The sequence below is a fragment of the Psammomys obesus genome, unplaced genomic scaffold, assembly GCF_907164565.1.
Source record: "Psammomys obesus unplaced genomic scaffold, mPsaObe1.curated_primary_1811, whole genome shotgun sequence".
Classification (NCBI taxonomy): Eukaryota; Metazoa; Chordata; class Mammalia; order Rodentia; family Muridae; genus Psammomys; species Psammomys obesus.
In genome coordinates, this window is record NW_026585698.1 from 6750775 (window position 1) to 6776976 (window position 26202).

The window sequence follows — 26202 nt, forward strand, 5'->3', positions numbered from 1 at the left end:
CTTCATTTTCTCAAAACTTGCTAACTAGTTTTTACCTCTGTACCATAGTTTAGACCACTATGGCTTTACATTGTGTCCTGTTCTCTTCCTAATTTATGATTGCAAAAACATTCTATGTGCAGCATATAATAACTTCATTCTGAACTAAGATAACTGTCTTTTAAGACATTCTTAAACTGATGTTAAGTGTGTTACTCGTCTGTCACAGAGCATTGTAATTCCTAGTAGGAAACATCTTCATTTAAGATATCCCTTGTTTTTTTTTTTTTTTTTTTTTTTTTGGTGTGTGTGTGTGTGTTTTGTTTTTGTTTTTTTGCTTTTTTTTTAAGGTCCTTATTCCTTAAATGGATACAGAGTGAGAGTTTATAGACAAGATTCTGCCACCCAGTGGTTTACTGGCATAATTACTCATCATGATCTCTTCACCCGCACCATGATCGTTATGAATGATCAGGTAAATAGTTAAGTTGTGGTGCTGGGGATCAAACCAGGGCTGTGCACATATTAATAAGCACACCTTACGTGTGCTAAGTGCATGCTACTCCCAACCCCTAACCCTAGTCTCACAAGTAATCCTTTGGAAAGGATAGTTTTGCAGGATAAATACTGTCTAGGGTTTCTAGTCATATAACCCTAATAAGTTTAAATGTATCTGATGTTACCAAGAGTCCACTCAGGAAGTGATGGTGCTGTCACATTTATTTCAGTACTGACAAAAGTTAGTTCCTAATTAATTAGCCTTTTTCCCAAAAATTAAAACTTAACTTTCTTAAAACTTAAGCTTTCTTCTTCTCTCTAATAATAAACATTTCCCAAGTATTTTCTTTTCACTACTGAACACTTTCAAAACACATAGTTCTCATGTCACATTTTATTATTGAGGTTTTTCTGTTAAGAATTTTGTTGAATGCAAAAGGGAAAAGGTAATTTTGTCTTTTGTAATTAAAGTTGGTTATATAAGCAGGTGATACCTTACAAATTTGAATTCCCTAATTGATTTGTAAGTAGTTCAACTAAGTAAAGAAATTGTACTAATGTTATGCTGGTCAGTTTGTTAGATTTAATGTTTGTTTTGTGTCATGGATTAGGTACTAGAACCACAGAATGTCGATCCTTCTATGGTTCAAATGACCTTTCTAGATGATGTCGTTCACTCTTTGTTAAAAGGTGAAAATATTGGCATTACATCACGACGCAGGTCTCGTGCCAGTCAAAACATCAACGCTGTTCACGTATGTATTTTACTAGTAATGCATTTTTATAAAGTACTTTTCCTCAGGCTACTCAACTCAAATAGTAATATAATTATTGTTGACTTTTAGGGTCATTATACACGTGCTCAAGCAAATAGTCCCAGACCAGCAATGAACTCTCAAGCTGCTGTACCAAAACAGAACACACACCAGCAACAGCAACCAAGAAGTATTCGTCCAAGTAAGAGGAAGGGCTCAGATAGCAGTATACCTGATGAAGAGAAGATGAAGGAAGAAAAATATGATTACATGTCACGAGGAGGTGGGATCCACTTTTTAATAGTTGATTTTGAGAGATAGGTTCTCACTGTTCTTGCTGTTCTGGAACTCACTGACTGGGCTGGTTTCAGATTCAGAGAGATCTGGGGCTGAGTGCTTTTATTAATGGCATGTGCCATCATTGCCTGGCCGAACCCACTTAATTTTTTTAAGGGCATGTTCATGAATAAAAAGATACTTACTGATCATGAAAAATAAAACTTAATTTTTTTAATCTTTCAGAAAATCCTAAAGGTAAAAACAAACATGTGATGAGTAAAAGAAGGAAACCTGAGGAGGATGAAAAGAAACTTAACATGAAAAGGTTTCGGACTGACAATGTTTCAGACATTTCTGAGAGCAGTGACTCAGAAAATTCAAGTAAGAGAATAACTAATAATTCTTCCGAACAAATGCCAGAGTATGAGTTGAAAAATAAAATTACTTCAAAGATAAGTGGTGAAGAAGGAAAATCCCAAATTGCTGAGAAGGCAGGAGAAGATCCCCTAATAGATGCTCAGAATCCATGGGATCAGATTCAGGAAGACAAAAACCGTGAAGAAGGGGAAAAGCCAAATTCCATGGACAGCCACCTTCAAGAAAAAATGACTCTCCGTTCATCAGAACAGGCCACAGTTGCTGATCATCATTCTAGTGATTCAGTTCTTCAGGAATGCAATATGGAAAACAAACAGACAGTGGAATTATTACCAAAGGAGAAGTTAGTGTCCAGAACACCGACACCCAAATGTATTGTGGATATCAAAAATGATACTCATTCAGAGAGGGCGGCTCAGGAAAATTCAAATACTTTTGGCCTCCAGACACATGAGAACATAGATGCTAATGTTGGTGACTCCAAACATTCAAATGCTAAACACCCAGAGACAGCAAAGCAAGATTCTGACCAGAGCTGGGTCAGTGATGTTTTGAAAGTGGATTTAACTCAACCAAGTGTTATAAGTACTTCTTCAGGAAATGATCACCGAGATGTGGATAAAGAGAGAAATCACTATGTCCCGTACATGTCTTCATTAAGTACAGCTTCTGTCACAGAGGATCAGCTGCATAAACGAAGTCCACCACCAGAAACTATAAAGTCTAAACTAAGTACTTCAGTTGACACTCAGAAGAGAAAATCCAATTCTTCGCCTGAAGTTGTTAAACCCAAGATCACCCAGTCTCCTGATTCTGTAAAGTCTAAGGCTACTTACGGGAATAGTCAAGCTATTGGTGAGAGAAGGCTGGCAACTAAAATAGAACATGAGTTATCCAGATGTAGTTTTCACCCAGTTCCTACTCGAGGTAGTGCTTTGGAAACTACAAAGAGCCCTCTAATCATTGATAAAAACGAGCACTTCACGGTTTATAGGGACCCTGCTCTTATTGCAACAGAAGCAGGAACTAATCACATTTCACCTTTTTTGAGCCAGCATCCTTTCCCTCTTCATTCCTCATCCCATAGAACCTGTTTAAACCCAGGTACCCATCACCCTGCCTTAACGCCAGGAGCCCACTTACTGGCTGGGTCATCTAGTCAAGCTCCATTACCTACCATTAACACTCACCCTCTCACCAGTGGCCCACACCATTCTGTCCATCCCCCTCATTTACTTCCCACTGTGTTACCTGGAGTGCCTCCTGCCTCTTTACTTGGTGGCCACCCTCGCCTCGAGAGTGCTCATGCCAGTAGCTTGAGCCACTTAGCACTAGCACACCAGCAGCAGCAACAGCTGCTGCAACACCAGTCGCCACATCTTCTTGGACAAGCCCATCCTTCCGCTTCATATAATCAGCTTGGACTTTATCCAATTATTTGGCAATATCCGAATGGAACACATGCTTACTCAGGACTTGGTCTGCCTTCTTCTAAGTGGGTTCATCCAGAAAATGCAGTTAATGCTGAAGCTTCATTAAGGAGGGTAAGTGACACTTTTTTGCTCCAGAGCAACATGTATCTGTTAATTAACCTCTGTAGGTACTTTAAAAATATTACAGCTTTTTAATTGGCTATTTTTGCAGATGGTTAATAACCTCATCAGTCTTTAGACTTTGATTTGTGGTATATATGTTTTGTAGTGAATGTACCAGATTAAAATTTATTTGTACCATTTAAGTTTTTTTTTTACTTTTTTTTTTTTTTCAGTTAGGTTTTGAAAAAATACATTTTAGTAAATTAAAAAACAAACAAAAACCCCAACGATGTCCTATTAGCCCTTGGAAAGCTGGATGTATTATGTTTGGGGGATATTTCAAAGTGCCTTAAGTCCTTTAAGTATGATTTTTTTTTAAGTGCCTTTTGTGCATAAGGTCATTTAAAAGTTAGAGATTCCTGGTATTTGGCAAAGCCATCACTACATCTGCAATAATATTGCAGGGTCATGTATCTTTGAGCAGCGCTGAACCCTTAAACTTTTTTTTATCTTGTAAAAATCTCTAATAACCTTATTGCAGAAGATGGTAGAATAGGATTATGTGTGCTTTCACTAGCAAATAACTGTGTGCTAATAGCAATACCACACAAACAATAAAAAATGTAAAGGAATAGAATCTGTTGTTAAAAACTTACATCATGAAGCAACCTTGGCCTTTGTGCTGCCCACTATATTTTTTATGTATTCCCCCAGGACTGTTCTAAATACCACCTTGCTTGTGGTAAAAGCAATATGAAATGTATCATTTTCAAGCTCTTGATTCAATAAGTAGTATCAAATTTTCCTTTTACATTCACTCATTTATCTATTCAGTTTTTTGTTTTTTTTTCTTTCTTACGTATCCTCTGTCTTTCTATCTGTCTGTCATGTAAGTGGTGAGATGGTGTGCCCTAGTGCTCAAGTGCAGTTCACAGGACAATTTATTTTGGGTTTTGGCTTTCTTTCTGCCATGTGGCTTCTGGGAATCTAGTACAGGCATGTAGGCATAAAGGCAGGTTTCCTGGTGAGCCACCTGACACACTGGAGTCAAGTGTCTTTGAGCAGTTGTTAAATATGTCCTTTAGATTCATCTATATTGACAATTGAGGCAGATATATGGCCATTTCAAAAGCTGCATTCTACTTTATTTCAAGTGTATGTAGCTAGGCACACACTTATTCATTCCTTAGCACTCGGGTCTTAGCTGTGCTAACCAAGGACTCTGCCATTTTGTTTAGCATTTGTCAGTGGACATATGAGTTATTTTCACTACTTAGCTTTTAGGAATAGTGTTTCCATGAAGATGGGATGTACTTATCACTTTCCGTGTCATGTTCTGGACAAGCTCCATAATATGTCAGCAGTGGTGATTTTAAAGCCAGTGCTACAAAGTTTCATTATTTCAGGAATAATATTGTTTATATTTAGCTTTGCATTGGAAATGAGAGTAGACACACGTATGGTTGCCACAGTGCCAAAAGTTTGTCATAGGGCTGTTATAACTTTAGGTGGCAGTCATGAGGCCATCAGGGTCATTAATCCCTAATTTTGAAGAGTATTTTCTGTGCTTTATTTTCAGTAACTCTCCTATAGTTTGCATTTCTGTGAGCTTTGGTTTTCTTCACTGAAATTAACAGTGATTGCTCCAGTTTGTTCTGCACCAATACTGGCACATTTAGTATTGATAAGATTTCAGTTCTAGGATTGTGCTTGTATAATCAGAAGTTTATCCCTCTCGACTTTGTTTCAGAGATAGGGCCTTTTGTGACATCTTATATTTAATTTTTTTTTAATTATTATGCATTAGTTTGTGAGGTTTAGAGCTATAACTTACTAAGCTATCTTTTTGATTCATACTAACTGCTCTGATATTGTTGCTGTGTGTTACAAGATTTATTCCTTTTAGCTACTTAAAGGTGGTTTTAATTTTCCTGGTATATGACTCATCCCGATGACAGATTTATAAACCACACCTTTGGGTTATATTGAGCTATTGCACAGATAAAAGTTTTTAAACACATAATTAGATGTATTGGTTTTAATGTGCCTGTCACTGTCACCATATAAATACTAACTTATTAGACAGGTAACATGCTGTTATAGAAATCATAACTGTTAATGCTTCTATACCTCCAACTATAGAGGCTTGTCAGTGTCTGGCTTATAGAGAACGATTGACTACATTGAGCCCTTAAATGTAATGATCTGCACATTCTGCATAAACTCTTCAATGTTAATTACTCTGAGAAAAATTGACAGACAAACTTGATTATAATTTTTTCTTATAGTGGAATAGCATTTTAGGGCTAATATTCTGGTTTTGCTGTGAAGAGCAGTTCTAGTGTTGGGATCATAAATCAAAATTTGGTTGTGGACATTGTTAATAGTCAACTCATGGCACTCTGCTTCTAGTGAAGGAATGTTTCTGTAAGTTAGTATTTTAATGATAGGTTTTCAGTAGAATGTGGAAAGTCTGTGTGATTAGTGTTGGTTAATGAATATTCTTCACCAGATTCATTTTTTAAAATGTCAGGTTTCATAAATACAGTATGTTCAGAAGTCTTGCTGTGAAACTGAGTACTGGGATTAAGTACATGAACACTATGCCCAGCTCAGTTTAGTTAAGCAGCAGTTTAATTTGTTGGTTTTATTTGTTTGTAGCTAAACTGTAGGGGTTTTGGGTTTTGTTTTTAATAGAATTCTCCCAGTCCTTGGTTACATCAGCCCACGCCTGTGACCTCAGCAGATGGTATTGGCTTACTCAGTCACGTTCCTGTCAGACCTTCCAGTGCAGAGCCTCACCGACCTCACAAGATTACAGTGCATTCCAGCCCACCACTGACAAAGACGGGAGCAGAGCACCACAAAGAGCACACTCACCCGTGCGTAAACCTCACCCTTGAGTTCACAATTATTTGTAACTTTTTAAATAGTTTACTTAAAATTATTGTTAAAATTATACTTTCACGACATTCTCTTCATTGTGTTTTGTTGAGTCAGTCTGCTGTCAAACTGATTGCAATCCTCCTGCCTCAGCTTTCCATGTTGTGAAATTCTATGTATAAGCTACTACACATGGCTCTGTTCTGTCCATATTGGTGTATCTTTCAGTTTTACAGACTATTCGGGGCTATGTGCTTTCATAATAAAATAACATTTCATAAAAATCATTTTATATTTTGTATGAAAAAAATGATTACAGGGGTCTTTGTGTATTTTCTTTGTAGAGAAATGGAGAGGAAGGCCTTCATGGAACCAGTACGGTCTAATGCATCTACATCAGTAAAAAGTGACCTCGATCTTAATAGGTCACAAGCAGGAAAGGACTGTCACTTGCATAGGCATTTTGTGGGTTCGAGGCCACCCCAGGAGACTGGAGAGAGACTGAACAAATACAAGGAGGAACACCGACGGATTCTTCAAGAGAGTATTGATGTTGCTCCATTTACAACCAAAATCAAGGGGCCTGATGTTGAAAGAGAGAATTACTCCAGAGGAGTACCGTCATCTTCTAGTCCTAAGAGCCATGTTGTCAAACAAGATAAAGACGTAGAACGCTCGGTGTCAGAGCTTTATAAGATGAAGCACTCAGTGCCTCAGAGTTTGCCCCAAAGTAACTATTTCACCACATTATCTAACAGTGTGGTCAACGAGCCACCAAGATCCTACCCATCCAAAGAAGCTTCAAATATTTACACTGAAAAACAGAATAATAACCTTTCTGCAACAGCCAGTCCTCAAACTCTTTCATTTATATCATCTCTTTCCAAGCCTCCACCTTTGATTAAACACCAACCAGAAAGTGAAAGTTTAGTAGGCAAGATACCAGACCATCTTCCCCATCAGATTGCATCTCACTCAGTAACAACATTTAGAAATGATTGTAGGAGCCCTACCCATTTGACTGTTTCCTCTACAAATGCACTCCGAAGTATGCCTGCTTTGCATAGAGCACCAGTATTCCATCCACCAATTCATCACAGTTTGGAAAGAAAGGAAAGCAGCTACAGTAGCCTTTCCCCTCCAACTCTGACCCCAGTGATGCCAGTAAATGCTGGTGGCAAACTTCAAGAATCTCAGAAGCCTCCAACTCTAATTCCTGAGCCAAAAGACTCTCAGGCAAATTTTAAGAGTTCTTCTGATCAGAGTCAAACGGAAATGTGGAGATCTAATAACAGCCTCAGCAAGGAAAAAACTGAGTGGCCCATGGAAAAAAGTAGTGGAAAGTCACAGGCTGCTGTGGCATCTGTCATTGTTCGTCCACCTTGTAGTACAAAAGTTGATAGTGTGCCATCTGTACCTTTAGTTTCCAAAGATCGAGTTTGTGAAAGATCTTCATCTGGGGCAAGTAAAATAGATTACCTCAAACCAGAAGCCGGGGAGACTGGACGAGCCATTCTACCAAATGTGAATTTAGAAAGTGCTCATGTGAAATCTGAAAAAAACTTTGAAGCTGTCTCCCAGGGCAGTGATCCTGTTTCAGTCATGCCTGCTGTAAATGTAGTCTGTAATACCAAAACAGATGTCTTCACATCTGCTGCCACTACCACCAGTGTTTCCAGCTTGGTTGGTTCAGAAGCAATTTATTCCTTATCAAGTACCATTTTGGCCTCTACATCCTTAGAATGTACTTCAAAAAATGTTAGTCAGTCAGAGGCTCAAGGAAAGGAATGCAAAGTCAGCACCACAGTTCCAGTCACTCTAGCCTGTAGTAAGACAGGAAGTGGTGTTCAGCCTGGCTCTGGCTTCTCAGGCACAACTGATTTTATTCATTTAAAAAAGCACAAGGCAGCATTGGCTGCAGCTCAGTATAAAAATAGTAATGTCAGTGAGGCTGAACTTAATACTGTGAGAAATCAGACAGCGGCAGCCTCTCTTCCCCTGGATGGCACCATGATCCATGGTGCAAGTAACAAAGCAATCTCTGTAGGAAATGGGCCAGCAGCCCAGACCAGTCAGCCCAACTACCACACTAAACTGAAGAAGGCCTGGCTCACCAGACATTCAGAAGAAGATAAAAATACTAATAACAAAACAGAAAATTCAGGGAATTCTGTGTCAGAAATTATTAAGCCATGTTCTGTGAACTTAATAGCCTCTACGTCTAATGACATACAAACTAGTATAGATAACAGAATCAGTGCAGATAAGGATGGGAGGGATGAAAAAGGCAGCAGGAGAAAAGCCAAGAGAACTTATGAATCTGCTTCTGAGAGTGGAGACTCTGATGGAAGCGAAAGCAAATCAGAGCAAAGGACTAAACGGCAGCCTAAGCCAACTTATAAAAAGAAGCAGAATGATTTGCAGAAACGGAAAGGGGAGACTGAAGAAGATTTGAAACCCAATGGAGTTCTCAGTAGGAGTGCCAAAGAGAAAAGTAAACTGAAATTACAGAACAGTAATAGCGGTGAGTAAATACATATGTTTATCTCAAATAAAAATGGGCTGAGTGTCATAGTAATAATGATGTAGTTCCTTAGGTCTTATTTTAAACTTCATTTCTGCATTTCCCACGTACCCTGCAAGAGCCAAAGAGAGAAACATTAGAGTTCCATTTTTCAAAGGGATTTTCTCTGGCATTTGTTGTAGGCAAGATGTGCATTCCAATGTGTAATTTAGGAATTGTTAATAATGTTTGATCTTTTCCTAGAAATTTAAACATAGGTTTGATTATTACACCACAAAAATGTATCTCTGTTATTAAAGTATTTAGTTGTGACATGATTTTTAGTTAGAAAAATAATTTCTACTTAAACCTGTAGGCACAATGCTTAGTAGTATGAATGTGGTCTGATCTCATCCTTACCACATAACAAAGTTCTAAGCTCATGGAATTTCCCATTGGTAACAGTGGGTAGAAGATAAAAGATAGAAACATGATTTCTGTGTTTCTTCCAGTTAAAATGCTTCCCCAATAAACAAACACCTCAAAACTGGCTGATTCGATTTTTCTTTGTGGCTACAGTTGATAAGGGATTCTCACCAGTAGTAATTAGTCATAATAAAGTATTTCTGTATGTCTTTCGAAGTAATTTTTCTCAGTTTGCTTATTTCTTTGTAGGTTTTTTTTGCGTGATGTAGACAGCGCTTAATACTATTACTCTGTCTATGTCATTGCTTACGTACATACAATGTGTGTGATAGCGTAGATCTCAAGCAGTACTGCCATAAGTGTTGATTGCTTGAAGCCTCTTATTTGTTCTTTTCAAAGAGAGATTTTCCCATGTACCAGTGTGGGAAGTAGAGAAAGACAGGAATTACAGAAAAGGACACACTTAGCCTGAGACAGATACTGACAGACTGCAGGACAAGTATAGTCAAAGCAAAGAGGGTCGGGCATCATTCATAATTAAATGATAGTGCTGCTTTTTCTTATGTATTCTCTTTATACCTCCTAAACAAATTCACAGTCAACTTAGTAGTCAATAATTGTGTTAATCTATATATTTCTTGGGTATTCTTGATGTTGGGTATTCTTTTTTTTTTTTTTTTTTTAAGTTAAACTTCCAGAAAATAGCTTTCAACATTATTTTTACATGGCATGCATAATCTCTTTTCATGTCAATACTGAATATACATGTTTGCAAGTGAGGTCCTGAGATAATGGCCAGAGTGAATGTATGACCCAGATTCCAGTACTTAGTAAATCTCCTTGTTTGCAACAGATAAGTTGCAGGCACTGTACCTCCCATTTGTTTGAAGGTTTGATTAGCTATTCACATAGTTTTCTAATTAACAGTAGCATTGATTTGCTCCTGGCTCATCTGGAAAAATGAAGTAACATAGGACGTTTTCACAAGTTAAAGAATTTTAGAATCTGAATATCTACTTGGATGAAATTTGATATTTTTCTCTCTATGGACTTGTCATTAGTCTTGGTCAGCTTAAAGAATGAGTTGTGTTTGCATGTTAGAAGATTTTATATGATTATGTATAGTATCATACATGTATACTTTTAATTATAATTAGCTTGACTATAACTGAAATGTAATTATAATTAATAATATATTCTATATATACTCATACACATATAGAATATTTTTAGTACATCCTGTAGGAAGCTACAATAGATTTTTGTTTTATTTAGTTGGTTTGGCATATTTTCTTGTCTTCTGCTTTTGTTTTAATTAAAAATTGGCTGCTTTTCCCAAATAATTTTTATATAAATTTACTTCATGAGCTGAAATTGTGAACAAACTTTAGTATATTTACAGTATACTTATTGGTCTATACACCATTGATTCATCTATAATCCGTTTTATTTCCTGTATCCCAAAGTACAGTTATGGTGTTGGCATCTGAGAAATCAAAGGTTAGCCTGTATCTATGTGTCTCTTTCTCCTTCTGAGTTTTCTTTACTAGGAGCAGTTTGTGAACTTGTCAGCAAACCCCTAGATCTTCAAAGTTTTAACCATGTAAAGAAAGTAATGATAGATAGTTTTTCTTAGCAGGGTTTTAATCTCAGACTTCCACATTTTAGATAAATTGTCAATAAATTAGACATTTAGAATTAAAGGATGATGCCTTTCTTAAAGCAAATACTGTTGTTAAATTTCTAAAAAGAGGTTTAGTATCATTGTTTTTGGCCTAGTTTAGAAGAATTACAGTATAAAAAGCCCTTCAATAAATTACTTTGTAATTCATTCACTCAGAAGTGACTGTTTTAGTATCATATACGTAAGAATTTCTTTCAATTGCCTTTTTAAAAATTTATGATACTGTTTAAATTTTTACAATTAGTGTTATGGAGTTTCACATTCTAAACTGTTCTCCTCATCTGGTGTTAAAAGTATATTGGTTAAAGTTAATTCCTACTTTAAAAAAAAATTAGAAACAGATTGTATTTAGTTTACTCTAAAGTCCAGAGGAAAGATATCTTTTATATGTTGGAGGAAAAGTATCTTTTAAATTTATCTTTATTTTATGTGTATGGGTGTTTTCCTGTTTGAATAATTGTGCACTATGTGTGTGTCTGGTCCCCTTGGAGGGCAGAAAACACCATTAAAATCCCTGGAACTGGAATTGAAGCTGTGTGCACTGGAGATTGATTCTTGGTTCTCTGGAGAAACTGCCAGTGTTCTTAATTGGAGAGCCATCTTTGCAGCCATGGAAACCTCTTTATACCAGTCTTTATGCCATTACTCTCATGTGCTATGTCCATGAGGTTATATGTGTACTGAGTTAAGTCAAATGGCTTCTTTCCCCAAGATAAAGACTAAAATAGATGGAAACATGAGTGTAAAGAAACAGGCAGCAGTCTTAAAAAGAACTTTGCACTTAAATCTAGCTTTAAATACTTATGGGAGACTGGGTTGCATTCTTTGTTGTTGTTCGGTTTTTGTTTTTGTAATTACACTTTTTACACTATCAATAAGTAGGTATTAGTCAGAACTGTGTTCTAAATTTTTTCAAGAAATACTTGGCTTCAAAAGAATAGATGTGTGTGCCTTTCGTACAGTTGAAATAGATTGGAAACAAGTGTCGGAAATACTTATTCTTCAGTTACAAATAGTGCCCTGTACTGCAAATGTCTATGGGTAGATAGGATAGTAAAGACAGGGCATACAAATATAGCTGGTAGCAACAAAACTTTTTCTTAAATAATAATTTTTAGATATTTATAGGTAGAATTACAGTCACACGTGTATCTCATGGATTATCCTGGTGTACAGGTTGCTCCTATTTAGATTACTGATTACTTTAGCTAGTGGCCATTTACTCGTTTGTCATTTCTGACAGAGAGTATGGTAAATAAATTTATCTTTTTGCCTACAAATTTAGACGATAGTCTAGTTGAGGGATTGTTTAGTTTTTCTTTTTTTTTATTTAACTTTTTATTTATTACAATTTATTCACTTTGTATCTCAGCTGTAGCCCCCATGCTCATCCCCTCCCAAACCTGAACTCTTTCCCTCCCTCAACTCTTCCCATGCCCCTTCCCCAGTCCACTGATAGGCGAGGACCTCCTCCCCTTCCATCTGACCCTAGCCTATCAAGGCTCATCAGGATTGTCTTTCATGGTCTTCCTCTGTGGCCTGGTAAGGCTGTCCCCCACTCGAGGGGAGGTGCGCAAAGAGCCAGCCACTGAATTCGTGTCAAGAGACGGTCCCTGTTCCCCTTACTAGGAGCCCATTTGGAGACTAACCTGCCACGGGCTGCATCTGTGCAGTTTAGTTTTCTCTTACGTATTTGCGAAGGGCTCTCACTGTTTGCAAAGACTGAAAATTGCCTTCACACCCGGGCTTTACAAACATTCCTAACCAGAAGCAGTTTGATTGCTTTTTCTATTATTTCCTTCAATGAAAAAAAATCTCAGTTAATACTCTAGGCTTTTTTCCCTGTCTTCGAAATCCTTTTATTTTTATAAAAAATAATTGTTCCATCAGTATGTTGATGTCACATATGATATTCTTGCCATAAGTAAAAGAGGGCAATTGTTTTTTTTTGTTTTTTGTTTTTTTTTTTTTTTTTTTTTTGGTGATGGCAGTAGATTTTGAGAGTTTCAATAGATATCCCAGGCTGGCCTTGAAATGTTCATCATTCTGCTTCCCAACTGCTAGAATTAAAGGCATATGACTCCATACCTGCCTACAAGTTTATTTAAAGCTAAATGTGTACATAGGGTGAATGAGTCTCATGTATTATAGTCGTGTGAATATGCAATGTTTCTTTTCAGCAGAGGATTTACTGTTTTCCTTTCCTCTTTGTTTAGAATGGGTGAGCAGGTAAACAAAGCAGGTGTCCATTATGTACTTGGAATTTAGCCTGATCAACTAGAATTTTATAACCCTGCTAATAATTTCCTTCTAATTTTACAGCTGGCATTCCTCGTTCAGTGTTGAAAGACTGGCGTAAAGTCAAGAAGTTGAAGCAAACTGGAGAATCTTTTTTGCAGGATGACTCTTGCTGTGAGATAGGGCCCAACTTACAAAAGTGCCGAGAATGTAGACTTATTCGAAGTAAAAAAGGTGAAGAATCAACCCACTCACCCGTATTTTGTAGATTTTACTACTTTAGAAGGTAAGTCATAATACAGGAAATGGCAGGGTAGGCTTATTGTGTGTTGGAGCTTGTACTAGTGTTCTAAGAGGCCCCTTTGCTGATCTGGGAGTATGTCTTTGTTCTGTCATTGTCCAAAGAGTCCTAACTCATGCTGTGCTGTGACAGCTGCTCATAAGCAGCCGTTTCACTTTATTACTCAGTTACTCATGTTCCCGGATCTTCCTTCTGAAAGATTGCATTCTTCATCTATCAGAAAATGTTAGCATTATTCCTCCTAAAAATGGTTAAAAAAAAATTAAAACTTCTTTAAACTGTATATATTTTTCCTAAAACAGTTTACCATATTAGTTAAGTAAACAATGTCTCTGAATCCAGCTTTGGCTGTAAAACGTAGGAATGGTCAAACTTAAAATTACAGCTAATGTGTCATGTTATAGTTTACAAGTTTTGTAGTAAAATATAAAAGTAATGTACAGGTATTAATCTATTAATTTAACATAAATAATTGCTAAGAACTGTAAATCTGCAAACCTATTAATAGACTTGTAAAAAGTAAAAAGTCTGGGTAACCCACCAGTGCAAGGTAGTTGATGTTGCACTTTCTGGAATTTGTTATGCTTATTCTTGAAACACCCTCTCTGGTCCTTGGTGCTTCTGTGAAGTTTATGACCTGAAAAAGGATTACAGCTAAGCAGTATCAGTTGAAAATGTATGGGAACTTAATGAAGGTTAAAGAGATACGGTGTATAGTGCACACAGTCATTACTGAGGTTCAACACATGTCTCAGAGCAGCTGATCTCCCGAGTTTGAGGCAAGCCTGGAGAAAGCCTATCCCAAAACACAAACAAAAGTCACAGTATTTGTTACTTCAGAGTAGAGGGCCAACAATCCCCAGAAGGCAAGGCAGGCTACTTTAGGAAGTAATTAAGAGTTACAGACAGTGGTACTCATGCAAAGTATGGAAGAAATTTCAAAGCAATCCAGGGAGCACATAGTTTTGAGAGAATGAGAAAACCTCGGGTTTGAGTAGCAGAAATGTTCTGATGAAGACAACAAAACTGATTGAAGGAGATTGAAATAACCTAAAATCAGTGCTGCTCATCAAAGCAATATCTTCATTTTAAAAGAGAAGGAAAAAGGGGGTATTAGAAGTTCCAGGTCATTGTCAGATTTATAGCAAGTTTGAAACCACCCTAGTCTATTCTCATATCCTGTCTCAAAAACGAAACAACTCACCAAAATAAAAAGATGGTCACTATTATGAAACTAGAAATCCTATGAGTAAAGACATTTTAAAACTTTATCAGTTTTTGAGTAAGGAAGGCTAGTTATAAGATAACATGTCAAGCATGGTGGTACCTGCTTCTGATTCCAGAACTCAGGAAGATTACACTGGAGAATTGGTGCCATTTGAAGGCTCAGCTGGGTTACAGTGTGTAGCATTGGGTGGCTGGGGTAAGGAGAAGCAAAAATTGCCTTAACATTGGACAGACATTGATACTTAGTCTTTCTGAGAGTTGACAGTCGATTATAGTTACTCAAAACAGATAGTTGGTTTTGCACTATTTTAGGTCAGTAGTCAAGGCCTTGTATATGCTGTGTAATTGCTATACCGGTGAGCTTTAGATCTCAACCCTTAGTTCTTAAAAAAAACGAACATCAGTACTGCTTATCACTGTCACTAGATAATGCCTGAAGCATGTAAATGGATTAATCACTTAATTGTGTGTGGAAAAGTATTCTGTAGTTTTAAATTGCAACCTGTTTATAATGTTGGGGCATAAAAGTTAATTCTAATCTTAATATCTAATGATTTATGTTTTAATGTTTCAGATTGTCCTTTAGTAAAAATGGAGTGGTCAGGATAGATGGTTTCTCTTCTCCTGACCAATATGATGATGAAGCCATGAGTTTATGGACACATGAAAATTATGAAGATGATGAAATAGATGTTGAAACCTCTAAATATATCTTGGATATAATAGGTGATAAATTCTGTCAGTTAGTAACATCTGAAAAAACAGCTTTGTCCTGGGTGAAAAAGGATGGTAAGGAAGTTAATATAACATGCACTCTACAAAATTCATTAAAAGAGCTCTCTCTGTGTTGTATTTGATTGTAAGTCCCTCACCTTACCTAGTTTTATTGATATTTTACCTGTAGTAGTGCACCCTCCTACGGACTTGAGGTACAGATGTTTCTTTTTTAAATTGAATTGATTATTCATGAAATCTCTATTTTCATAATTCTACCACATAAACTATTCTGATAAATATTTTTGCATGAAAGTTTTACAATATGGTATTTTATTTATATCCATACACACACGTGAACGTAATCCATCACAGTTTTTTCATATTTCAATCTAGACTTCTTGTTTATGTGACCTTTTGCAGATCATGTCTTTAGATATCAGGCCTATAAAACAGAAAAGTTAACTAGTTAATGTATTTGTTTACCAAGTACTTTCACTGATTATGTTTATTTGAATGTAATGCATCTTGCACTAGTGTGGCATATGCTGTCAGTGTTTTCTTCCTTAACACTAGTGGTTTGTTTGCCAAAGTATCTATGGCAATAGTTAGACATATTTTATTTCTCACTATTTCTAAGATATCCGAAGAGAGGGCTGTGACTGCTTGCTAACTAATGGGAGAGGCTCTTTCTGAGTCTTCTAAAGAAATACGCTCATTATCAAGAAGTCTGCTTTGCAAGTGTGAGCTCTACAATCAAGACAGTGGAGGCAGGAGGACAGTTAGCTTGTGGCCAACCTGAGAATATGTCAGTTGCATATTGAGAAGCTGTTGTAGAAAAATGAGGACATGTTCCTGTTCTTACGTAAGATAGCTGTAGACGTTCTTGATTGATTGCCATATATTTATTTTTGCTGTATTTCAGCCAAAATTGCCTGGAAACGAGCAGTGCGAGGCGTCCGGGAGATGTGCGATGCATGTGAAGCGACACTGTTTAATGTCCACTGGGTCTGCCGCAAGTGTGGGTTCGTGGCTTGCCTGGATTGTTACAAGGCCAAGGAGAGAAAGAGTTCCAGAGGTCGGCACATAGCTTAAGATCAAGTGGATATGCTCTGTACTGTTTATGCCCTTCCCTCCTTGTGGGTATGTGGCATTGAGTACAGCACAGGAAGCAGCGCACTTTATTAGAGTCTGAATTTACGCTGAAGCTGTACTCTCCACCCCACCCCACCCCACCCCACCCCACCCCCGGGAGATCTACTCTGAGGCAGAATTTCTTCAGTCATCAAAGTCAAATTTAGCTAAGGCCTTCTTAGTTTCAGACTCCAGTTTCTGCTTTCCTTCAGAGTCTTTTGATTCAATATTAAGTCACAATTGAATACTTCTACATAGCCATCTATAATATTTAAAGAAAATTTTCAGAATATACTGCCATTAGTGGCATTTTTCACATAGTTCTTTTTGGTTTTGTTTTTTACAAGATCACCAACTTTTTGGGTACAGAAGGAACATTCTTCAGAGATGTATGCTGAGCCACAAAACAAGTCTTAACAAACTTAAACACATAATGATTATACAGTGTTTTTTGACCACAGCAAAAAGAGGAAACTAAGAGAAGAATAAATTCAAGGAATATTTAGACATGAAGAAACACACTTCTAAAAAAAACATAGGTCAAAGTGAACATACACAGAAAAAAGTTAAAGGTTTTGAGCTGAAAGAAATTAAAAACACAACATCAAAATGTATCAGATGCAGAGAAGACAGCATAGGAAGAAAAATGCATGGCTTTGGTGACTGTGTTGGAAGCCTAAATCAGTAGCCTAAGACTTTACTTCACAGCTAAGAGAGATGAATAAACAATACAACTATGATTACAGTGGAGCTTAATAAAATCATAAGCAGAAAAGCAATAGTCAACAGAACCAAAAGGTGAGCTTTTAAAAAGATTTACCAGTTTATAAAATGTGCATTACACTAACAAATAAAAAAGAAGCCACACATTTACCAAAGTCCAGGAGGAAAGAAGGAAAAAACACTATCAACTTCACAAAACTAAGAGGATTATAAAAGAATGTTATGCCATTATGCAAAGGAATTAGACTACTTACATAAAACTTTTCAGTTCCCCGGAAAATGGCTCAATAGGTAAGGAGACTGAAGAGGACACCCTCTAACTAGATAGGACTCCTAGTGGAGGAGAGGGTAACATCAACCCACACACAAAAACTTCAACCCAAAATTTATACTGCCTACAAGATGTACAGGAATAAAGATAGAGCAGAGATTGAGGGGATGTCCAACCAATGCCTGGGCCAACCTGAGACTCACCCTATGAAAGAGAGCCAACCCCTGACATTACTAACAATATTCTGCTATGCCTGCATAGAGGAGTTTAGCATAGCTGTCCTCTCTAAGAGGCTCGAGAAGCACTTGAAATGCTCAGCTTCCTTAGTCATCAGGGAAACACAAATCAAATCACTCCGAGATTCTATTTCACACTTGTCAGAATGGCTAAGATCAAAATCTCAAGAGATAGCACATGCTGTCAAGGATGTGGAAAAAGGGGAATACTACTCCATTGCTGAGGAGTGTAAGCTTGTAGAACACTTTGAAAATAAATCTGGAGCTTTCTTAGAAAATTAGGAATATCTTTACCTCAAGACCCAGCTTATAACTCTCTTGGGCATACACCTGAATTATTTTCCACCATGCAACAAGGACATTTAGCAGCTTTATTCATAATAGCCAGAATCTGAAAACAACCTAGATGTCCCTCCATTGAAAAATAGATACAGAAAGTGTGGCACATTTACATGGTGGAGTACTGGTCAGCATTCGTTTTAATCTGTGTTTTTGTTTGTTTGTTTGTTTGCTGGTTGGTTTTTGTTGTTTTTTTTTTAAGACGGGTTTCTCTGTGTAGCCTTGACTGTCCCAGAACTTGCTTTGTAAACCAACTTTGAAATCAGGGATCCTCTTGTCTCTGCCTCATAATTGCTGGGATTAAAGACATGTGCCATCACACCCAGCTCTACTGTAGATCTTAAAGTATGAATAATTAATCTCTCTATTACAGACTTTGAAACTATTCTGTATAATTTTTGGCATAAGATAGTATTCTGTCACTTGGTAATATAGGTGTTAATATAGTTTTTGAAGGAAGTTTCTCAGTGCATTAAAAGTACTGAAGGCTATTCACAAGCTTAGTATGTAAGGTTGGTGGTAGAACACTTGCCTAACAACATGTACACAGCTGTAGGGTCAGTCATCACTACTGAAAAAAAGAATACAATTATACACAGCTAGGAGGTTTGCCTCAGGATCAATTTCAGCCAGGGTTGTATAGCAAGTTTTCATTTTAAAAATGTTTACATAAAGGTGTTTAGGAGGTATCCAATAGTGATGTCTAGTTATGAGTTAGGATGACGTGAAAGGGATTAGAGCACCATGGGCAGATTATATGCTTTGTTATTCTAGTGTCATTTCCAGACTTGTGTGTTAGGAAAACAGCCATGGTTTAGTCATCAGTGTTTTTTTCATTGGTAAAATTAGCTCACTTCTCAACCCTTTTCTTATGTATGTAAAAGCATTTCAGAAAATCTATGGCTATGTTTTCCTGGGATATGAAGTAAAGTGTGAGTAAAATGGTGTAACCATGTTAAGAAATTCATCTTAGAATTCAAATAACTTCTTAGAGTCTGAGGGTGTAGCTGAGAGGTAGGGCACATATGAGGCCCTGTTTAATCCATAGAATCTTTTTATTAACCATTAAAATGAATTTTGACATTTTTGAGAAAAATAGATGCATTGTAGCAAAAAAATTATTATGTATGAGTATTTCATTTTTTTTCTACTTCCATAGGGCTTTTGTTTTCCCTTTGTCACATTTCAAAAACAAATTTTATTTTGCTATAGTGTGTGCTCTCCCCCATCCTTTTTCTTCCATGAAGGTTTTTTTTCCCCCTTTTTAAACATGGTGGAATATTTATAATAAACACAGATAGTGTTGCTGTTACCTTCCATAGTACTGTCCATTTGGGAACTATATAGCTTGTTAGAAACCATATCAGTCTTGCAAATATGTAACCTGTGTCTTGAGTACATATGCCTTCTTGTGTATATTTGACTTTTCATTAAATGCTTTTATAAAATTCACAGAGGCTAGGTTCAATTTATATGTTCCATAGTGCTAATCAGCCTAAGTGATTGCAGTGTAAATATTTCAGACTTTATGAAGGAAAGCTTCTGAAAATAACATTTGTTAGTTTATTTATTAAGCTATTTCTTTTTTTTTTTTTTTTTTTTTACCTAGGATTCTCAGTAACCAATTCTGGAATTCTTGCTGAATTGCTTGAGCTTTGTGGGTTTAGTTCTGAAGCTCTTTGAGCCACGTCATAAGTAGATGCCTGTGTCATTAAGTTTTCTGAGGCATATGGCGTGTCCCATGCTCTTCCTCACACTACAACTACACCAGGAGGCCTAGTTTGAGAAAGTGTTATCTCTCTCTCTCTCTCTCTCTCTCTCTCTCTCTCTCTCTCACACACACACACACACACACACACATACATATGTTTTTCTGTCTCAATCAGAGTTTCTATTAAGATTCACCGGGTGGTAGATGTCTTTTCTGACTTTACAAATAGAACACTTCCATTGCAATTTTTTTGTAACTATACACCTGTCACTTTTATACTTAAAAACTTTTTAACTTGAAACAAAGTATATTGTTTTAACAGATAAAGAGTTGTATGCTTGGATGAAGTGTGTGAAAGGACAGCCTCATGATCATAAACATTTAATGCCAACTCAAATTATCCCTGGTTCTGGTAAGTCTGAGTTTGTTTTGCTGTGTATTATAGGTCCTGTGTGCTGTAGATAGGAAGAGCACCTGCAGGTGTGTTTCCTGGGTATACTGATGTGTTCCTGTAACCTTGGCATTTGAGAGGCTGGGGTTGCTATATGTTAGAGGACAACTTTGGTAACATACATAGCAGGTATTTGGTTGTTATCTCACTCCCACTACCACACACAAAAAAAGTATGTAATAGAACGGAAAAGTATGGTTTAATTAAGATTAGTTGTCTTGTTCAAAATAATATAAAGGAAAACGTCTTTCTTTCCAGACTCTGAAGAAAACTACACAGAAACTATGAGAGTGGAAAATTGAATAATGATAAAGTTTGGGTTGTACTGAGGCTTCCTAAAAGTTTTGAGCATACTGATATCTTCTTAATAATTAGACAATAAAAAAATGAATAAACTTTTGTCGATGGTAGTTCTATAATATCTGTAATAGTACTGAGTAATTGGTGAGAAATCAGAATCAGAGTTACACTCATTCTGCTGCTCACCGGCTCTTAAACACAGTAAGAAGAGTGTGCTCTTAACAACCAGGGTGTTCTTTACTAACTGATGCTTGTTTGTTTGTTTGCTCATTTTTGTTTTGGTTTTTTTTGTTTTGTTTTACAGTGTTGACAGATCTTCTTGATGCCATGCACATTCTTAGGGAAAAATATGGTATTAAATCCCATTGCCATTGTACTAACAAACAGAATTTACAAGTTGGAAATTTTCCTACAATGAATGGTGTTTCTCAAGTAAGTAGAAACGTCCCTGTTCACGTACAACACACAGCTACATGACCCAGCTTTGGGTGTTTGAGTGAAGCTCAGTTAATAGCCAGGCATGGTGAATGCTTTTAATCACTACATCTAGGAAGGTGTGGCCAGATTGCTGTGAATTCAGGTTCTAGGCTAGCCTGGGATATCCTGTGGGCCTATCTTAAGAGAAAAAAAGCTGTACTCTAGGTTTGTGTTTACTTGTGTGAATTTCTCACAACGACTGCTTTTAATTCTGAATAATTAAGGAAATAGTGTTAAAAATTGAACTATCTTACTTACCCTGTAGGTTCTACAGAATGTTCTTAATCACAGTAATAAAACTTCTCTGTGCATACCTGAGTCTCAGCAGCAGAACACCCCCCAGAAATCTCAGAGTAATGGCAATAGTAGCCCTGGAAGTGCGAGCACAGACAGCAGGTTGACACCTCCAGAGTCTCAGTCCCCCCTGCACTGGCTTGCTGATCTTGCCGAGCAAAAAGCCAGAGAGGAAAAACAAGGTAACTAACCACTCAGGTTTGTATTAAAGGGCTGCAGTTTAGTCACCAGGGTACGGCATGTGACTTGTAAGTAACTTGCTGTGGCACTGTATTCCACTTACAGCGGAGGATTAATGACATGTTTGTCCTCTTTTATTAGCAGGTAGCCCTCCCTAAGATTAAAAATGAAAAGTAGTTACATAATCATTTAGGAATGGCATTTGCAAAAGCACCAGAGCACTGTATTTGTAAATTAACGATATTTGCTGCTAGTGTTTGACTATTTTTATTAACAAGTAGAAACTCAGCTACAAGTCTGAGGTACTGAGAAAGACCTTTTCATCCTAAGTTAGTCTGCTTTAAGGGATTTAACCCATCTAGTTTGTGGTCAGATAAATGAGTCAGTGCTACAGCATATTTTTCTTCTTCATTATAAAATGCGGAGAGTTTATTATTTCTATACTATTAAATGTGTGTTAAATTTTTGTTAAATTGTATTTCAGAAAACAAAGAATGTACTCTTGAAAAGGAAATTAAAGAAGATGGAGAACAAGATGCCTCTGATTCTCCAAATGGTAGCTCATCACCTCCATCATCCCAGAACAATGAACAGGGTTCAACCCTCCGTGATCTGTTGACTACAACAGCTGGCAAACTTCGTGTGGGCTCCACGGATGCCGGCATTGCCTTTGCACCAGTGTATTCAATGGGAGCTTCGGTCAGTGCTGGCCAGCTTTTCCTTGTTAATTTGTTTATTTTGCACATGCTGTGCAAGTACCCTACCATTTAGCTAGGTAAAAACCTCCATCCGCTGCTTTTAAATTTTAGACCTCAAACTTGTAAAGATTTGATACTTCTAATAGCTATGCTTCTAATAAATCAAAGGCAAATGAAATGCTAGATTCTTAGGCTTGTTCTTATTTCAATTCTAACTTTCTTCAAAGTTGGAGTTTTCCTTATTTTTTCAGATGGAATATTGGAGAAGGATCTTTGAGTGCAGGAGATCACTAAGATAACTTTCCACAACCTGAATGTTGTATATGTGTTGTTTGGGGAGGGGGTGCGGGGGAGGGGGGAAGCAGAACTATATGGAAATGTCCTTAAAGCGTTTGCAAAACAAGTTTTTTTTTAATTATTTACTTAAAAAATGAAAGAAGGAAACGTAGACTAACTGGCCCACGGAGATAATATGCTATAGTTGCTTTTAAAGTCCACGAAGGATCTTATCCCTGTACCCTTTGCCTAAGGCCCACACCATTGTGTAAAGTAAAATGCCTGTGTTCCTGAATTCCTCAGAGCTGGTAGTTTCTTGTATCACTAAACTAGGCTCCTCATTGTTTTCAGAAGTTGTTTGGTTTTTTTCTTAATAGAGTGGCAAAAGTGGACGGACTATGCCTAACATTCTTGATGACATCATTGCTTCAGTTGTTGAAAACAAAATTCCACCAAATAAAACCTCCAAGATAAATGTAAAATCAGAGCCTAATGAAGAACCTAAAGAAAGCCGAAAATCTGCCATGAATGAAAGCAATAAGTTATACAGTGATATACCACATTCTTGGATATGTGACCAGCACATTTTATGGCTTAATGATTCCAAGAATAGTAATAACTGGAAGCTTTTCAAAGAGCCCTGGAGACAGGGTCAGGTAAGCATGCCACACTGATCAACACATGCTCCATGGACCTGAAGGGAAGGAAATAGAAAAGTTACTTTCCTCAGAGGAAGGACTCCCCAAAAAATACCAGATCACCAAAATTATTATTTCTGGACTTCTGTTTTTGTCCAGATGTCCAAAATTTTACAAGGAAGTTTTAGTTAATAAGTAGACATGCATGAGTAATATATTTACAAATTAGTTCTTCCGATTTCTGTTTTAGGTCTTTTATTAGTATGTTAATATTAAAAGTAGTTGTCATTAAATGATGAAAATGTGAATGTTTTTCTTTTTAATGATAATGAAACGTTTTAAAAATAGTTTGTTTTGTTTTGCTCTTTGACATTTAATCGGCTTGGAATAAAACCCAAGGTCTGTACAGTGCTGACGTTTGTGCTTTCTGCTGGGTGCACATCCTGGCCACATCAGGTCGGTGTTTTAGTTTTGGATTTTGAGACCAGGTTGTGTGTTGTAGCTTTGGCTGTCCTGGACTCACTTTGTAGTCAAGGCTGGCCTTGAACCCGCAGAGATCCATCTGCCTCTGCCTCCCGAGTGCTGGGATGAAAGGCCTGTGCCACTACACTCAGCCCTCAGTTCATCACATCTTAAATACAAAGTTTTATTATTTTCTTCTGCCCAGATAAAATTGGTTTTCCATATGATCCGAGCCTAACTTAACGTACTTCAGTTATCAAGTACCTGCATTAATATAAAAATTATGAACAGACTTAATTACCTGCCTCATGGTATTGCTTAGTATGTTTTTCTCTTTGAAACACATTACTACACTTTTTTTTATCTTTATGTATTATTTGTTTGTATTATTTGTGTGTGTATGTGTGCTGCATACATTAGTGTATGTCGATTTCAGTGGACAACTTTTGGGAGTCAGTTCTCTCCTTCCACCTTGTGGGTTTTAGGAATTGAGCTCAGAACATCAGGCTTGGCTATAAGCACTTCCCCAGCAATGCTATACAGTTATTAAATACTGAGTAATTAAGGACATAAAACTTAGGAGGCTTTGTGAAAATGACTAAGAACCATTTTACTACAGTGATTCTCAGTCCTTTAGTCACTTTTCCTAGTTGGTAAAAAGGACCATTCAGTCCAAAACAACACTACCGAACACCATCTAGGTTTTGCATATATACAGGACTGATGTCATGTGTCTTTTTGTTTGAGACTACTGGAATCTGCTACCACTGTTGAATTGAAAATTTTTTACGCTTCATTTTATGTTGCAACCTTTTGATAGGAAAGAGTCATACAAATATTTTTATGAATGTGTTAAAGATTTTAAGAACTTTATGAAAGGTGCTATGAAAATGAAAAGAGAATGGCTAAACCAAGGTATCAATTCAAACAATTCAGGACAGCCTAAGTGAATAACTTAGACCTTGAGTGAAGGTTTGGTAGTTGGACAAGGAAGGAATGAACATACAGTAGTTATTGCAGAACTCTCTAAGGAGGTTGGCTCTTTATGAACCTAGAAGAGGTTGGTAAAGAAACTGCCTTGTCTAGCCTCACTCCTACTACCACTTGATAAAGGGTGTTGACATGCATGGGAGGTGTCCCCTTCTCTGAGGAGAAAGGAGGGGAGGAGAGGAGAAAGGTTAAGTCCTGAACAGGATGTAAAGTAGATAAATAAACTAATTGTTGGGAAGAAAAAAACAAAAAAAGAATTGGATCAGACAAACATGCGGATTCTTTAAGAACAAAATTCAGTAGTCTCCTGGTCTCTTTGGTCCAGTCGTTATTACCTTCTGGACCAGTAAAGAAACTCAGTTTGAATAGTTGGATTAAACCCTTTGTTATACTGTGGGGAAAAAAAAAAGGAGAAAAATGAATACACAGCTTAAAGTATTCACAATGAAAGGTTTCTAAATATGAAGGAATTTTAACATACATTGTAGGTGATAGCTACAGTTGGCAATTTAAAATAATTGACAGTGTACCAGATAATTACAGGAGAATAGTAACCAGAGGCAAGAAGGCTGAATAGGAAGTCTTGAGGTAATTCAGTAAGATGATGACAGTAGCTTTAGAGTTCTACTTTGAATTATTTTAATATGCCAGTTAGTTGTCTTTTTAAAGATTGGTAAATGGCTTGATAGGAGTACTTCTATATAGAAACTGTAGTATATGAATTGCCAGCAATCATTATATAATGTCTGGAATTATTTTAAGAGTTGAACATATTATTTATTGATTGAAACAATATTTACTGGAGCATTCAACTAGATTTCATGGTGGGTTTTGTTTTGTTTTACAGTTTATGCGTATGTGTGCTTTGCTTGCATGTCTGGTGTGTGTGCAGGCCAGAAAAGGGCATTGGATGTCTTAAAACTAGAATTACAGGTGCTTGTGAACCACTATGTACATGCTGGGAATGAGACCCAGGTCCTTGGCAAGAGCAGCAGTACTATTAACTGCTAAGCCATCTGTGCAGCTCTTTGTTTTGTTTTGAGACATCTCACTGTGTAGCCCCAGCTGGCCTGGAACTCATTCTGTAGACCAGATTCAGAGTGATCCAGTTCAGGGTGGATCTTCAAAAGTTCTTCTGTTTTTAAAATTTTTAACTTGAGGCTTTTCTTTTATGATGAAGTTTTAGAAAGTTAATGTCTTTTAGAGACACTTTTAAATTTGTAAATTCTCTTTATTGCTGAACTATATTATCTGGAATAAAAACGGAGTGATTTATCAGCTAATCAATTAAACATAACTTACTAGAGTTTTTAGAAGTAGTAAATCTTTAGTTACTGGTTTTTAAGTTAAACAGTATTACAATTTGAATCCCTGATCTCTCAGAAGCCAGATTCATGTGTAAGTCAATCATTAAGCTAAGAGTGTGGTGTCATGCCTGTGCTTAGTGTTGTTATCCATACCCTGTAGAGGTAAAAGAAGTCATGTTTTTAGTGTTGTAAGTTCAGGGCACAGTGTTTTGCTCTCTCTCTTTTTAATGTTAATGCGTATATTGCATACGTTAAAATGGTTTATAAACCATCTATAGAAAGTTTGCTTATAGATCAAGCAGTCTCCCAGACCGT

At 36.9% G+C, this 26202-nt stretch overlaps 1 protein-coding gene across 1 annotated transcript in view; it reads left to right on the top strand.

Moving 5' to 3' along the window:
* Jmjd1c (jumonji domain containing 1C) overlaps positions 1-26202 on the top strand; it is a 157474-nt gene that overhangs the window by 117010 nt on the left and 14262 nt on the right. The window contains exons 5-18 of the mRNA XM_055598915.1: positions 330-454; positions 1089-1232; positions 1323-1515; positions 1755-3433; positions 6122-6306; positions 6652-8831; positions 13243-13444; positions 15261-15475; positions 16326-16478; positions 20137-20226; positions 20870-20997; positions 21308-21518; positions 22001-22215; positions 22868-23146. Coding sequence (XP_055454890.1) covers positions 330-454; positions 1089-1232; positions 1323-1515; positions 1755-3433; positions 6122-6306; positions 6652-8831; positions 13243-13444; positions 15261-15475; positions 16326-16478; positions 20137-20226; positions 20870-20997; positions 21308-21518; positions 22001-22215; positions 22868-23146 — 5999 coding nt within the window. The remainder of the gene's footprint in view (positions 1-329; positions 455-1088; positions 1233-1322; positions 1516-1754; positions 3434-6121; positions 6307-6651; positions 8832-13242; positions 13445-15260; positions 15476-16325; positions 16479-20136; positions 20227-20869; positions 20998-21307; positions 21519-22000; positions 22216-22867; positions 23147-26202) is intronic.